This window comes from Myxine glutinosa, chromosome 8, assembly GCF_964187855.1.
Source record: "Myxine glutinosa chromosome 8, kmMyxGlut1.1, whole genome shotgun sequence".
Classification (NCBI taxonomy): domain Eukaryota; kingdom Metazoa; phylum Chordata; class Myxini; order Myxiniformes; family Myxinidae; genus Myxine; species Myxine glutinosa.
Window position 1 is genome coordinate 35,720,554 of NC_136268.1, and position 15,673 is coordinate 35,736,226.

The 15,673-nt window shown below is 43.6% G+C and overlaps 1 protein-coding gene across 2 annotated transcripts in view; it reads right to left on the bottom strand.

The window, feature by feature from the left end:
* The window catches only part of PRODH2 (proline dehydrogenase 2), a 40,184-nt gene extending 30,457 nt beyond the window's left edge, over nucleotides 1–9,727 (bottom strand). For both annotated transcript variants that reach the window (XM_068124332.2, XM_068124333.2), the window contains exon 1: nucleotides 8,444–9,727. In XM_068124332.2, coding sequence (XP_067980433.2) covers nucleotides 8,444–9,187 — 744 coding nt within the window. In that variant the 5' untranslated portion in view covers nucleotides 9,188–9,727. The remainder of the gene's footprint in view (nucleotides 1–8,443) is intronic.
* Between the last annotated feature and the right edge of the window lie 5,946 nt (nucleotides 9,728–15,673).

Consider the following 15,673-nt stretch of genomic DNA (forward strand, 5'->3'; position numbering starts at 1 on the left):
TCAAAACACCTCAACACCATGTAATTCAAAACACCTCAACACCAAGTAATTCAAAACACCTCACCACCATGTCATTCAAAACACCTCAACACCAAGTAATTCAAAACACCTCAACACCAAGTAATTCAAAACACCTCACCACCAAGTAATTCAAAACACCTCACCACCAAGTAATTAAAAACACCTCAACACCAAGTAATTCAAAACACCTCACCACCAAGTAATTCAAAACACCTCAACACCAGGTAATTCAAAACACCTCACCACCAAGTAATTCAAAACACCTCACCACCAAGTAATTCAAAACACCTCAACACCAAGTAATTCAAAACACCTCACCACCAAGTAATTCAAAACACCTCACCACCAAGTAATTCAAAACACCTCAACACCAAGTAATTCAAAACACCTCACCACCATGTAATTCAAAACACCTTAACACCAAGTAATTCAAAACACCTCAACACCAAGTAATTCAAAACACCTCACCACCAAGTAATTCAAAACACCTCACCACCAAGTAATTCAAAACACCTCAACACCAAGTAATTCAAAACATCTCACCACCAAGTAATTCAAAACACCTCAACACCAGGTAATTCAAAACACCTCACCACCAAGTAATTCAAAACACCTCAACACCAAGTAATTCAAAACACCTCAACACCAAGTAATTCAAAACACCTCACCACCACGTAATTCAACACACCTCACCACCACGTAATTCAAAACACCTCACTACCAAGTAATTCAAAACACGTCACCACCACGTAATTCAAAACACCTCACCACCAAGTAATTCAAAACACCTCACCACCAAGTAATTCAAAACACCTCAACACCAAGTAATTCAAAACACCTCACCACCACATAATTCAAAACACCTCAACACCAAGTAATTGAAAACACCTCACCACCAAGTAATTCAAAACACCTCACCACCAAGTAATTCAAAACACCTCAACACCAAGTAATTCAAAACACCTCACCACCAAGTAATTCAAAACACCTCACCACCAAGTAATTCAAAACACCTCACCACCAAGTAATTCAAAACACCTCAACACCAAGTAATTCAAAACACCTCACCACCAAGTAATTCAAAACACCTCAACACCAAGTAATTCAAAACACCTCAACACCAAGTAATTCAAAACACCTCAACACCAAGTAATTCAAAACACCTCACGACCAAGTAATTCAAAACACCTGACCACCAAGTAATTCAAAACACCTCACCACCAAGTAATTCAAAACACCTCACCACCAAGTAATTCAAAACACCTCAACACCAAGTAATTCAAAACACCTCACCACCAAGTAATTAAAAACACCTCAACACCAAGTAATTCAAAACACCTCAACACCAAGTAATTCAAAACACCTCACCACCACGTAATTCAAAACACCTCAACACCAAGTAATTCAAAACACCTCACCACCAAGTAATTCAAAACACCTCAACACCAAGTTATTCAAAACACCACAACACCAAGTAATTGAAAACACCTCAACACCGAGTAAATCAAAACACCTCACCACCAAGTAATTCAAAACACCTCACCACCAAGTAATTCAAAACACCTCAACACCAAGTAATTCAAAACACCTCAACACCAAGTAATTCAAAACACCTCACCACCACGTAATTCAAAACACCTCACCACCAAGTAATTCAAAACACCTCACCACCAAGTAATTTAAAACACCTCACAGCCATAAAACACGTAATAAAAACACCTCACAGCCATAAAACACGTAATAAAAACACCTCACAGCCACGAAATTAAAAACACCTCACAGCCACAAAATTAAAAACACCTCACAGCCATGAAATTAAAAACACCTCACCACCACGTCATTTAAAAACATCTCACCACCAAGTAATTCAAAACACCTCACCACCACGTCATTTAAAAACACCTCACCACCAAGTAATTCAAAACACCTCACCACCAAGTAATTCAAAACACCTCACCACCAAGTAATTCAAAACACCTCACCACCACGTAATTCAAAACACCTCACCACCACGTAATTCAAAACACCTCACCACCAAGTAATGTAAAACACCTCACAGCCATAAAACACGTAATAAAAACACCTCACAGCCATAAAACACGGAATAAAAACACCTCACAGCCACGAAATTAAAAACACCTCACAGCCACAAAATTAAAACACCTCACAGCCACGTCATTTAAAAACATCTCACCACCAAGTAATTCAAAACACCTCACCACCACGTCATTTAAAAACACCTCACAGCCACAAAATTAAAAACACCTCACCACCACGTCATTTAAAAACATCTCACCACCAAGTAATTCAAAACACCTCACCACCACGTCATTTAAAAACACCTCACCACCAAGTAATTCAAAACACCTCACCACCACGTGATTCAAAACCACCACAACATTATTAGAAACACTTCACAACCACGGAAACTGTCCAGATGTGTAGATATATAGATAAATGACTGTACCATTCAATGATAAGATAATGATAAGTTGCTGTTTTGTCATGGTTTAAAGCAATCATAATTCAAACAATTATTTTGCACAAATGTATTTGTAATATATGTGATATCACATTTTAGAAACAATTGAAGTTGAAAAAAAAAAATTCCCGAAAAAATTCCAAATTTTTTTTTTTCCATTTTTTCCCAAAAAAATACCCTTTGGACATACGGACGGGAGAGATATGTGCATACCAGAAGTTTGGTACGATTTCACAAAAGTTTGAGGGAGTAGTTCAGTGACAACACAGGACAAGACAGACGCTGCACAGATATATATATATATATATATATATATATATATATATATATATATATATATATATATATATATATATATATATATATATATATATATATAGATAGATAGATAGATAGATATATATATATATATATATATATATATATATATATATATATATATATATATATATATATATATATATATATATATATATATTCTTGTATTCACCGGGGGGATTAAAATCCCCCAAGGTGACGTTTGGCCGATCGAGCTTAAACTCCTATGCGTTCAGTCCAACTATGGCGGTGTTATTTATACGTGCGAGGGTGTAGTGGATCGCAGCGAGCTCTTACCTGGACGGACGGGCGCGAAGCGGGTTTTCCGAACCACCAACAAATAAACGGGACAGGACAAGGAATTAAAATTCATCAATTAACAGGTTTAACAAAAGAAATTCCAGGGAACAAGAAATGTGCGGAACCTAAAATTCCTAAATTGAGGTGCCCACATATGGACTCGTATACAACACAAGGGGAAAACGAAAGTGAAAAATAAACGTGTTCGTGTGGTGTGTACTCAGCTTTGAGCGGCCCTCAAACCCCGTAGGCCCTCAAACGGGTCCTCGAGTCCGTGCTCGGGAAAGCACGCCTTGGCGCACAGCTGCGTTCTCCCCAGCCACCAAACGTGAAGTGAGTAGGCCCTCGTTGTCCACTCCACAAAGCACTGCGGTCTCTCCAACGCACACGGCACGGCACACAGCCGCCACGAAGCCACGAACCAAGAGCGTCAGAGTGCACGACATGCGACCGCCTGCCACGAATGTTGAAACCAAGAGAAAAAAATGTGCCACTGCACGCTATCAAAGCCAGCCCGGAGAGAGGGAAAAATGTGTCTGCCCGCAATGAATGTCCCAAAGCAAGAGAGTAAAAACTGTGACTGCTCGTCGTCAAACCCCAGACCAAGAGGAAGAAAAATAGCGGTCCTCAGCCTTTTTGTTCCCCGGTCTCGAACGTCATCTGATGACATCTGGGGACGCTCCAATCAAAGAATCCACTGTAGCAGTCCATTGCCCTGACAAATCATCACCTCTCGGGGCAGGGCCCCACGGCCCTGCCTGCTTGGTGTTGCGATGACTCGGCTGGTGACGCCAGCAGCAGCGTTCAAATGTCTGAATCCTGGTGGCTTTTCTTTAGTGTTATTAATGGCTTTTATTTAGTATGGGTGTGGAGTGCACGGCTGGCGTGGTGTGTGTCATAAGGAACAAGGGAAAAACCACAGAGGCAACTACACACAGAGAATTACCCTCATACCTTACCTAATTAACATAGCTCCACCCCTCGCATGGAGACAAACATACACTTACGTGACATCCGGCCTAACGGATCCCTACTTAGTTACATGAGCGTTTCTTCTTCTTCGTGATTTGGAGCACACTACGCTATACAATCCTATCTGGTCCTAAGGTATTTCATTACTACCCCTACAAACGTAACAATATATAGCACCAGCCACGGATTACATCTCCCACGGTAGAAACCGCATAATCTGCAAAGAACTAACAGCCTGTCTGCCACCCAGACCATCGGTCCTGCCAATGCAAACCAAAACTAGGGGCGCTGCGATCGGCAGAGATAACAATCAATGATATACAGCGTGACGAGCGCTGTCCGAAGTCCGAGACCAAAACGTCATCTTCGTCCCGGAGGCATCAGCTCAGCCACTCTGTCAACAGATATATTTGATTCATTGGTAAACATTGGTCAAACAACAGAGCCGCCGATCTGAAATGCCTCTTTTGAAGGCGCATTTTTTATTTAAAAAAAAAAAAGGTAAAAAAAAACAACATTTAAACAGCTGTGGGCATGCACCTTGACCCCATGGCCAAGGCACACAGTCCATAAAGACTGTCCCATTAGCATACACATGCACCTCAGCCCAAAGGTTGAAGCACATGGACAATCAAAACACATGTATCCTGACCACAAAGGGCTAGAATGCATGGTCATACAATTGAACCCCTCCTACTTAGGAGTGCGTCCCCATGACTTCAACACCATGCCGTCCCGACGAGGGCTTATTTACCCTCATTAGGATGGCATACTGCAAAAAAATCGAACCAATGAGGACCAAAATCGTCTATTAAATGCAAAAAGGGACCTACTGGCTTTAATGGTGAGCACCAGTCATGGATTACTTCTTAAAAAGTAGAAACCGCATAATCCGCAAAGAACGAACAGATTGCAGCGCACCACCTGCTTTTGGTTTACATTGGCAGGAATGATGGTGGAACTTCACTGGAACATCGCTCATCCTTCAGACAGACAACAGCCTCATCAGACCTTGACAAAATTACAATCTCGTCAAACACTTCGAATATGTCTTTCAATCCTAACAAATGTCACACATCCATTCTCTCTCCCCAAAAGGACCATCTGGCAAAACTTCCCATCTAGCTCCTTAACAATCCTCTTGAAGAAGTTCAGTCACTCAAACATTTTTCAGTCACTCCCAAAATCTAGAATCACTGCTCACATCCATACATTCATTCCTCTTTTTCCCTGCCTATGAAACAAACTTCCACATTCTCTTCCATTTCATTCTTCCCTCCAGGGCTTCAAGACAGCTGTCCAACACCATCTCAGGTCATCCCCATCCACAACCATGATAATTTCCACTCCCATTAACCCTCAAAAGCCTACCTCTTTCAATACTATATTTCTCAAAAAACCCAATCCTGGTACTTTTCATTGTCTCAAAGCTCTAGGCCTTGAGGGAACCCTCTTAGTAACGAGTATGAACAATATCTACACATGAAGAGTGTGACTGAAGGGGACTCGTGCTTCACATCACCATTGATTGAGACGTGTCACTCGCAGAACCATGACTTCGTCAGCATGCAGAGGAAGCAATCACCGAGGATAAGCTTCGGGTAGCGCTACGCAGGGGGAGCTATAACACCGCTGCGATACTTTGGTTCACATTCAGACAAACACGATCAGTGTGTACTGCTATGTCATCGGATCGTATTTCCTGTTTACTACCCTAAGATTCCATAGTTTGTGTTTTGGTATGTGATTCTAAAATATCTCTTGGCTTTGAAGAAGCTAATACAAATCGGTGGCTGAAGAAAATATCCGTGTGAGTCATATTGGAGCATTGATTTATTTCGTAAGTGTGGCATATCCGCAGGGTTATGGGGTGGAATACCACGACACCTCCCAAGGCATGTGCACCCAGGTAATACACAGAACATGGCAACATACCAACACACCCACCTCACCAATAACTGTACAACAGGTACAGAGATCAGAATTTAAACTCTGCCTTACACACATGCACACAAGCGGAGTGTCTAAAAGAGGCGACTATGTTTGCGGTGTGCTTACAGCAGCAGAATGCGGCGGAGATAACGGGAAGGTATAAATTCAGACATTCGGTGACTCGGTTCAGACACGTTGGGTCCTCGTACTTGGTTTACAATACATGACTTTCAATATCACGTAATCCGCCCCTGAATGCTTATCGTGCATGTGCAGAAACCTCCAGTAATGAGATCCATCGGGGCGGCCTGGACGTGTATCAAGCGTGCCAGATAAGGATTGTAGTATGAAACTGCTCATAGAACTTATAAAGAAGCCGGAAATACTTGGAAACATACCTGTAAGAAAGGGGTGTGCTTCTGCATGACAAAATATTTGGAGAACTTTCTGATCAACAATCTCATTCACATTTTAAATGCAATGACATGTTGTACATGAAGTCTGGTAATGGTTAATCCTTCCAGCATCCAGCTGTTGAGGGTGAAGAAGGAAGTATTTCTTAGCATCAAGCCACTGCGGCCTAAAAATGGTGTGGAATGTAAAAGGCAGAAAGGAGAATCGTTCATTGTCATCTTGATTGTTCAGCCAAACAAATGAAATCCACTTCACTCAATGGTCTTGGTGATATAGAACAAACGTCACTATTACATAATGACAAGTTGAGAGACCCGCGAATAAAATGAGAAAGTCTTGCAAGGAAAAGCATGCTTCGAGCTCCGAATCATGTCGTGGTGATGAGCTGTGCTCATGCCCCTGGACTTTACTGTATCCGCCACGTGTATTGGCTCTCTGAAAGGACTGTACTGATTGGCTACTAACGTTCAAATGTTTGCTCTTTCACCGCTATTAGCAAAATGTAAAGAAAAATTAATAATTCATCACACCCATAAATGGCAATGCCTTCCTGTATACACAGTATGTTTTGTTTGGTTCCGGGACCACAACAGATATTATACTAGATTTTGCATCTATTGGTGAAAGGAGAAGCATCTGTATGTGTGTTTGAGTGTATGAGTGTATGTGTTATATATATATATATATATATATATATATATATATATATATATATATATATAACCACTGCTGCCGCTCACTTGTATTAACAGGAAATGGTACGAACCCGACTCCTCTCATCCACGGATTTTTCTCGTATTCCTTCTGGCGAGTCCGATTTTCATCCAGGAACAGAACAATTATGGTTAACTATTTTGAAATTGCCACTCTTTTGTCTAAATGCTGAAAATTATGTTTAGAAGACGATTTGAATTACAGATTTTGCACTAGTAACGGCTACTAGTAACGGCCGCTAGTAACGACCAGTTCTTCCTTTTCCTCCTCACAAGCATCTGCATTGTTAAATGCTCAGTCTTGTTAATGCAAAGCGGGGTTAAGCAATTGGTTCACGCTGTCTGTCTCTCGGTCTATTTCTATTCCACATGGAGAGTGGAATAGTCCAATTTTTATTGGAATAGTCCAATAGTCCAATTCTCTCGGTCCCATTTTTCAATTAAATTTAATACTTTGAACACCGAAGAACACATTTTTTTTTTTTTTTTTTTACTTTGAACACCGAAGAACACGAATCAGAACACGTACCTGCAGGATAACAGTACTTTGGCTCTGAATTGGGCAAATTGCACTCATACCGATTACGCAAGTGCACAGTGTGGTAAAGCAAATCAGTCAGTCTGTCTGTCAGTGACACAAAATTGAAAATCATTCCAAACAGGAAAACCTACTATTTTTATGGACGTCATAAATGATACAAACAACAGGCACTAATAACAAATTTAACATGTTAGATAAGTGGTGTAAAAGACGGTGCATCAATGGTGGTAAACTTCCTATCCAATGGTTGGTTAATTTTTTTCTACAACCTTAAAAACCCATTCTATTCCAATTGTATTATATATTTGAAAACTGTAGAACACAAATCGTCTCGTTTTCTCTTCCAAAAACTCTTCAGTTCAGCAGTACTTGGGCAAAATTGTATGCTGTGTCGACCAATCAAATTTGCCACTCATGGCGGGAGAATTTCGAGATTCTTCTCCTTCTTCCAATAAACTGTCTCCAATAAAGTCCCTTCCCTCCTCCTCTCCCCCCTATGGGCGGCACCGGGTATGTTTCCTCCCATAGGGTGTCCTCACCCTCACCCACCCTCTTCCCATCTCCTCTCCCCCCATGGGCAGCGCCGGGTAGCCCCTCAAGTATATTGCACCTCGTTCACATTTCTCCACTTTTAAACTATTAACATTCCAAATCATAAACGATTAGATGACGTTGGTGCTGCATCACATTCTAAGTCCCACGTCAACGATCATTTACAACCATTCCACTCAATCACAACGTTTCGTTTACCTGAACCGAGTTATCCACAAGCGTTTGGAACGAGCAGAAAGAGAAGACCAGGAGAGCTCGCGCGATCTCGGCTAGAGTTTTGGCGCGAAACGTGTGCTCGGCGTCAAAATCGAGGGGCTGATCAGGAGACGATGCAAAGCTCGACGGCGGGAGAACCGTGAAAGCATTTTCCATGGAAATGTCCTCCAAGTTGTTCGAAATGGAAACTGACAGAGTTTGGGCTTTGACGAACGTCGGTCCCGGATCCTCGACTCTTGTGACGTGGGTGAGTTGATGGTCGTGGCGGACTTGATCGGCTGTTCGTGGCGATGAGGAGATTGTTCGTGGCGATGAGGAGAATGTTCGTGGCGATGAGGAGATTGTTCGTGGCGATGAGGAGAATGTTCGTGGCGATGAGGAGATTGTTCGTGGCGATGACATTGTTCGTGGCGATGAGGAGATTGTTCGTGGCGATGAGGAGAATGTTCGTGGCGATGAGGAGAATGTTCGTGGCGATGAGGAGAATGTTCGTGGCGATGAGGAGATTGTTCCTGGCGATGAGGAGATTGTTCCTGGTGATGAGATTGTTCCTGGTGATGAGGAGATTGTTCCTGGTGATGAGGAGATTGTTCGTGGCGATGAGGAGATTGTTCGTGGCGATGAGGAGATTGTTCGTGGTGATGAGGAGATTGGATTGCGAGGAAAAGTCACAACTGAGCGATAAAGCGTCGAGGGTTTCATTGTCATCATTTTTTGGGTCAGCATGTCGTGCTTTTAAAATACTATACAGTTGAGTCGAAGAGAAAATGGCAGCGAAGAAAAAAATATGTAAATAAACTACAAAGACTAAAACAAAATGTGAATGAGCAAAGGATTTTTTTTATAGAGGGGATTGGGGTTTGAATTTGATACGATAAAGGAACTATAGCCGACAAAATGTCCCAAATTCACTGCCAGTCTCAAGGGGCAGAAGAGATTCAGGATGAATGTGCAGGTAAACAGGAAGAAGAAGAAGAAGAATCCAGCATGTGAAGAATAAGAAGAAAAATGATTAACTGTGAAGAAGAAGAAGAAGAAAATGAATAAATCAATCATGAGACGCTTTCATATAACTCCCTGCGATTTCCTGATGTTGAAACAAACACGACGATTTTTCTTCTTCATTCATAGACACAAACGAAAAAGAAAATCGAACGTGGGAAAAAAGTATACAGGTAGGAAAGAGTACTGTACTGGATTGAAAAATAAAACCCACAGAACGATACGATTAGTTATTCACAAAGAGAAACTCAAATCGTCAGCTCTGGTTCAAGCTTTATAGAAAGAGGGATTGTATTCGTGGCAGAGGAAGGAGGGGAGGTCGGTGGAGATAGGGTTTGGGGTAGGGCGAGGGAGCAGTGACTTGTAGCTTTGTATAAAGAAAACGAGGCAATAATAGCGTTAAAAAACAATTTATTATTGTGCACAAAACTACATACCTAATCATGCAAGGATATTAATACAGCAATATACTACATGGTCTCATTAACAATGTTTAAGACAAAGGAGGACCAGAACCTTATTATTATTTTTTAAGTCAAGGCTGTATATATTCGTACAAGTGAATAAAAAAATGTATGCTAAATTAAGGCTGGTTAAAAATGTTTTCCTGTTTATCACCACCTTTTTTTCAAAAAAGTGGGTAGGGCGGGAGGGGTTTTTTTTTTTTTTTTTTTTTTTTTTCAGATTGAAATTTTAATGGATTATTCAACGCACAATGTTTTTTTCTTAAATATACTTGATCGGACATACATGATTATTCATGTTATGATTTCTAAACGAGTAAACCTTCGTATGTACGCACTGATACGATTCAAATAAAGAAAATAAAGAAACCGATGTCACATTGAGTTCTGTTTACTTTTAATATTTGCTGATACATATAAAAATGGTAGACCAAAACTTCGGCTTTTAAGAATAATGTCCGGTTGCCATACATGTATCTATCAGCAGCTATTGCCATCACATTCATACATATTTGACTATAATTCCTCGCCACGAAATATCACTTCATGGTACCGGTACATGCATATTGAGCAGTTTGGCAGACATGGAAGAGGACATAAACCACATCAAAAGGATGTCGAGTTCGCATTTATACATCTATCTATCAGCAGCGACTGCTATTATAGCACTCATAGATGTATCTATCTATCAGCAGCTACTGCTATTATAGCACTCATAGATGTATCTATATATCAGCAGCTACTGCTATTATAGCACTCATAGATGTATCTATCTATCAGCAGCTACTGCTATTATAGCACTCATAGATGTATCTATCTATCAGCAGCTACTGCTATTACAGCACTCATAGATGTATCTATCTATCAGCAGCTACTGCTATTATAGCACTCATAGATGTATCTATCTATCAGCAGCTACTGCTATTATAGCACTCATAGATGTATCTATCTATCAGCAGCTACTGCTATTATAGCACTCATAGATGTATCTATATATCAGCAGCAACTGCTATTATAGCACTCATAGATGTATCTATCTATCAGCAGCTACTGCTATTATAGCACTCATAGATGTATCTATCTATCAGCAGCTACTGCTATTACAGCACTCATAGATGTATCTATCTATCAGCAGCTACTGCTATTATAGCACTCAGGGATGTATCTATCTATCAGCAGCTACTGCTATTATAGCACTCATAGATGTATCTATCTATCAGCAGCAACTGCTATTATAGCACTCGTAGATGTATCTATATATCAGCAGCTACTGCTATTATAGCACTCATAGATGTATCTATATATCAGCAGCTACTGCTATTATAGCACTCATAGATGTATCTATATATCAGCAGCTACTGCTATTATAGCACTCATAGATGTATCTATCTATCAACAGCTACTGCTATTATAGCACTCATAGATGTATCTATATATCAGCAGCTACTGCTATTATAGCACTCATAGATGTATCTATCTATCAGCAGCTACTGCTATTATAGCACTCATAGATGTATCTATCTATCAGCAGCTACTACTATTATAGCACTCATAGATGTATCTATATATCAGCAGCTACTGCTATTATAGCACTCATACATGTATCTATCTATCAGCAGCTACTGCTATTATAGCACTCATAGATGTATCTATATAACAGCAGCTACTGCTATTATAGCACTCATAGATGTATCTATCTATCAGCAGCTACTGCTAATTACAGCACTCATAGATGTATCTATCTATCAGCAGCTACTGCTATTACAGCACTCATAGATGTATCTATATAACAGCAGCTACTGCTATTATAGCACTCATAGATGTATCTATCTATCAGCAGCTACTGCTATTATAGCACTCATAGATGTATCTATATATCAGCAGCTACTGCTATTATAGCACTCATAGATGTATCTATATATCAGCAGCTACTGCTATAATAGCACTCATATATGTATCTATCTATCAGCAGCTACTGCTATTACAGCACTCATAGATGTATCTATATAACAGCAGCTACTGCTATTATAGCACTCATAGATGTATCTATATATCAGCAGCTACTGCTATTATAGCACTCATAGATGTATCTATATATCAGCAGCAACTGCTATTATAGCACTCACAGATGTATCTATCTATCAGCAGCTACTGCTATTATAGCACTCATACATGTATCTATATATCAGCAGCTACTGCTATTATAGCACTCATAGATGTATCTATATATCAGCAGCAACTGCTATTATAGCACTCATAGATGTATCTATATATCAGCAGCAACTGCTATTATAGCACTCATAGATGTATCTATCTATCAGCAGCTACTGCTATTACAGCACTCATAGATGTATCTATATATCAGCAGCTACTGCTATTATAGCACTCATAGATGTATCTATATATCAGCAGCTACTGCTATTATAGCACTCATACATGTATCTATATATCAGCAGCAACTGCTATTATAGCACTCATAGATGTATCTATATATCAGCAGCTACTGCTATTATAGCACTCATAGATGTATCTATATATCAGCAGCTACTGCTATTATAGCACTCATAGATGTATCTATATATCAGCAGCAACTGCTATTATATCACTCATAGATGTATCTATCTATCAGCAGCTACTGCTATTATAGCACTCATACATGTATCTATATATCAGCAGCTACTGCTATTATAGCACTCATAGATGTATCTATATAACAGCAGCTACTGCTATTATAGCACTCATAGATGTATCTATATATCAGCAGCTACTGCTATTATAGCACTCATACATGTATCTATATATCAGCAGCTACTGCTATTATAGCACTCATAGATGTATCTATATATCAGCAGCTACTGCTATTATAGCACTCATAGATGTATCTATATATCAGCAGATACTGCTATTATAGCACTCATAGATGTATCTATATAACAGCAGCTACTGCTATTATAGCACTCATACATGTATCTATATATCAGCAGCTACTGCTATTACAGCACTCATAGATGTATCTATCTATCAGCAGCTACTGCTATTACAGCACTCATAGATGTATCTATATAACAGCAGCTACTGCTATTATAGCACTCATAGATGTATCTGTCTATCAGCAGCTACTGCTATTATAGCACTCATAGATGTATCTATATATCAGCAGCTACTGCTATTATAGCACTCATATATGTATCTATCTATCAGCAGCTACTGCTATTATAGCACTCATAGATGTATCTATCTATCAGCAGCTACTGCTATTATAGCACTCATAGATGTATCTATCTATCAGCAGCTACTGCTATTATAGCACTCATAGATGTGTAGCGGCTGCCGCTGGGTTTTCACAATCGCCTTGCACCTATCAAGGACGCGGAGCGATCACCATGCCGGGCTCGTCCAGGACGCCCGGGCAGGCCCGCGCTCAACTTGCCAGGGCTCGGTCGGGACGCTGGGCCCCGCCCCCTGGCGCCGGGCCTGGGCAAACCCCCCGGGATAATAGATATATATTGCTGCCCGATAAACGGGTTTTCAGAGTGCCTGAGTGTTTGATTTGATTAAAGCAACTCGGATGAATTCCAGCTTTTTGTCGCGTCCATTCTTCCGATCGACGTGGGAGCCCCAGCTCCTTCATTGGTGACCTACCGACATGGACACGGCAGTCGCCCTTAAACTGCCTACCTTCTGGGAGGCTCACGCGGCGGTTTGGTTCGCACAGGCGGAGTCCCTGTTCGCCCTGCGAGGCATCACGGCCGACGACACCCGCTTCCACCATGTGGTAGCTGCGCTCGGTTCGGCGACCGCGGCCCGCGCCCTGAGCCTCCTCGAGAGCCCGCCAGCCGCTGACAAATATGGCGCGATTAAGAAGCTTCACCTCGATGCTTTCGCCCTCCCATCGGCGGAACGCGCACGGCGCCTGCTCGAACTGCCTGAGCTCGGCGACACGCGCCCTTCCGAGCGAATGGACTACATGCTTTCACTGCTCGGCGAGCACTCTCCGGCATTCCTGTTCCGGGAGCTGTTCCTCCGTCAGCTGCCTAACCCGGTACGCCTCGCCCTGGCAAGCATGACGATCACAGATCCCCGGGCCCTTGCCAGAGAAGCCGACAAGATCTCCGCCGCAGGACAGCGCATCGCAGCGGCGACATGGGACTCACCGCCGCCCGAGCACCCGGCACGGTCGACGGCCGAACTGCCGACGCAATTGGCGGCCGCTACACCGAGCCGACCACCTCCAGCACGACGACCGGGGCCTCCACCTGACCAAGCGTGGTGTTACTATCATGCCAGGTTCGGACAGAAGGCCCGGACATGCCGACCCCCGTGCACCTTCGGCAGGCCGGGAAACGGCCGGGCCGGCGTTCATTACCAGCCATGAGCGCCGGCCACACGGGCAACTTACTGTTCATCATGGATAAAGCGTCCGGACGGCGCTTCCTGTGCGACACCGGCGCCCAACTGAGCGTCATACCCGCCTCTGACCAGGACAGGCAATCCGCGGTTTGCGGCCCCTCCTTGGTTGCGGCCAACGGATCGACCATCCGCACCTTCGGCCTGCGCAACGTCACCCTCTGCTTCGGCGGCCAACGCTTTGCTTGGACGTTTGTAACCGCAAACGTGCCCATGGCTCTGCTAGGCGCCGACTTCCTCTGCGCACACGGACTGCTGGTGGACGTCCAACGGCGTCGTTTAATCAACGCCGAAACCTTCAGCTCCCTGGTATGCACATTGAGCAGCTCCGCGCCGACCGAGCTGGCATGCACCGTCCCAGCGGCGAACGAGTTTGCTCGCCTGCTCACGGAGTTCCCGGCCCTCACGCGGCCGACGTTTTCGGCCGTCGCAGTACGGCATGGGATCGAGCACCACATACCAACCACGGGCCCACCGGTCTACGCCAGGGCCCGCCGCCTCGACCCAGCCAAGCTCGCCGTAGCGAAGGCCGAATTCGACGCGTTGGAGCACCTCGGCATCGTGCGGCGCTCCGATAGCGCGTGGGCCTCGCCACTGCACATCGTGCCAAAGCCGGGGGGTGGATGGCGCCCGTGTGGCGACTACCGCCGTCTCAATGACGCTACCACCCCCGACAGGTACCCGATCCCGCATATCCAAAACTTCTCCGCCCGTCTGGCGGGACGGGTCATTTTTTCGAAAATTGATCTCATACGGGGATATCACCAGGTACCTGTCAGGGCGGCCGACGTCCCTAAAACGGCAGTCATCACGCCGTTCGGCTTATTTGAATTCTTGCGGATGCCGTTTGGTCTCAAGAACGCGGCTCAGGCGTTCCAGCGCTTGATGGACGGCGTGCTGCGTGACCTGCCGTTCCTTTTCGTTTACCTGGACGACATCCTCGTCGCCAGCACGTCCCGGGCCGAGCACCTCCTCCACCTCCGAACACTGTTCGGGCGCCTCAGCGAGCATGGCCTCATCGTCAACCCGGCCAAATGCCACTTCGGCACGACGGCCGTTGATTTTTTGGGCCACCACATCACCAAGAACGGGGCCGTGCCGCTGCCAACCAAGGTCGAGGCCATCACCACGTTCCCGCGTCCCCGCACCATAAAGGCCCTGCAGGAATTCCTGGGAATGGTGAATTTTTATCACCGCTTCGTGCCCCGCGCTGCTCAACTCATGCGGCCCCTCTACGAAGCCCTCCGGGGCAAGCCGGCCAAGCACGACATTGCCTGGTCCGCAGCAATGGATGCGGCCTTCCAACGCTCAAAGCGGGCCCTCGCCGACGCAACACTGC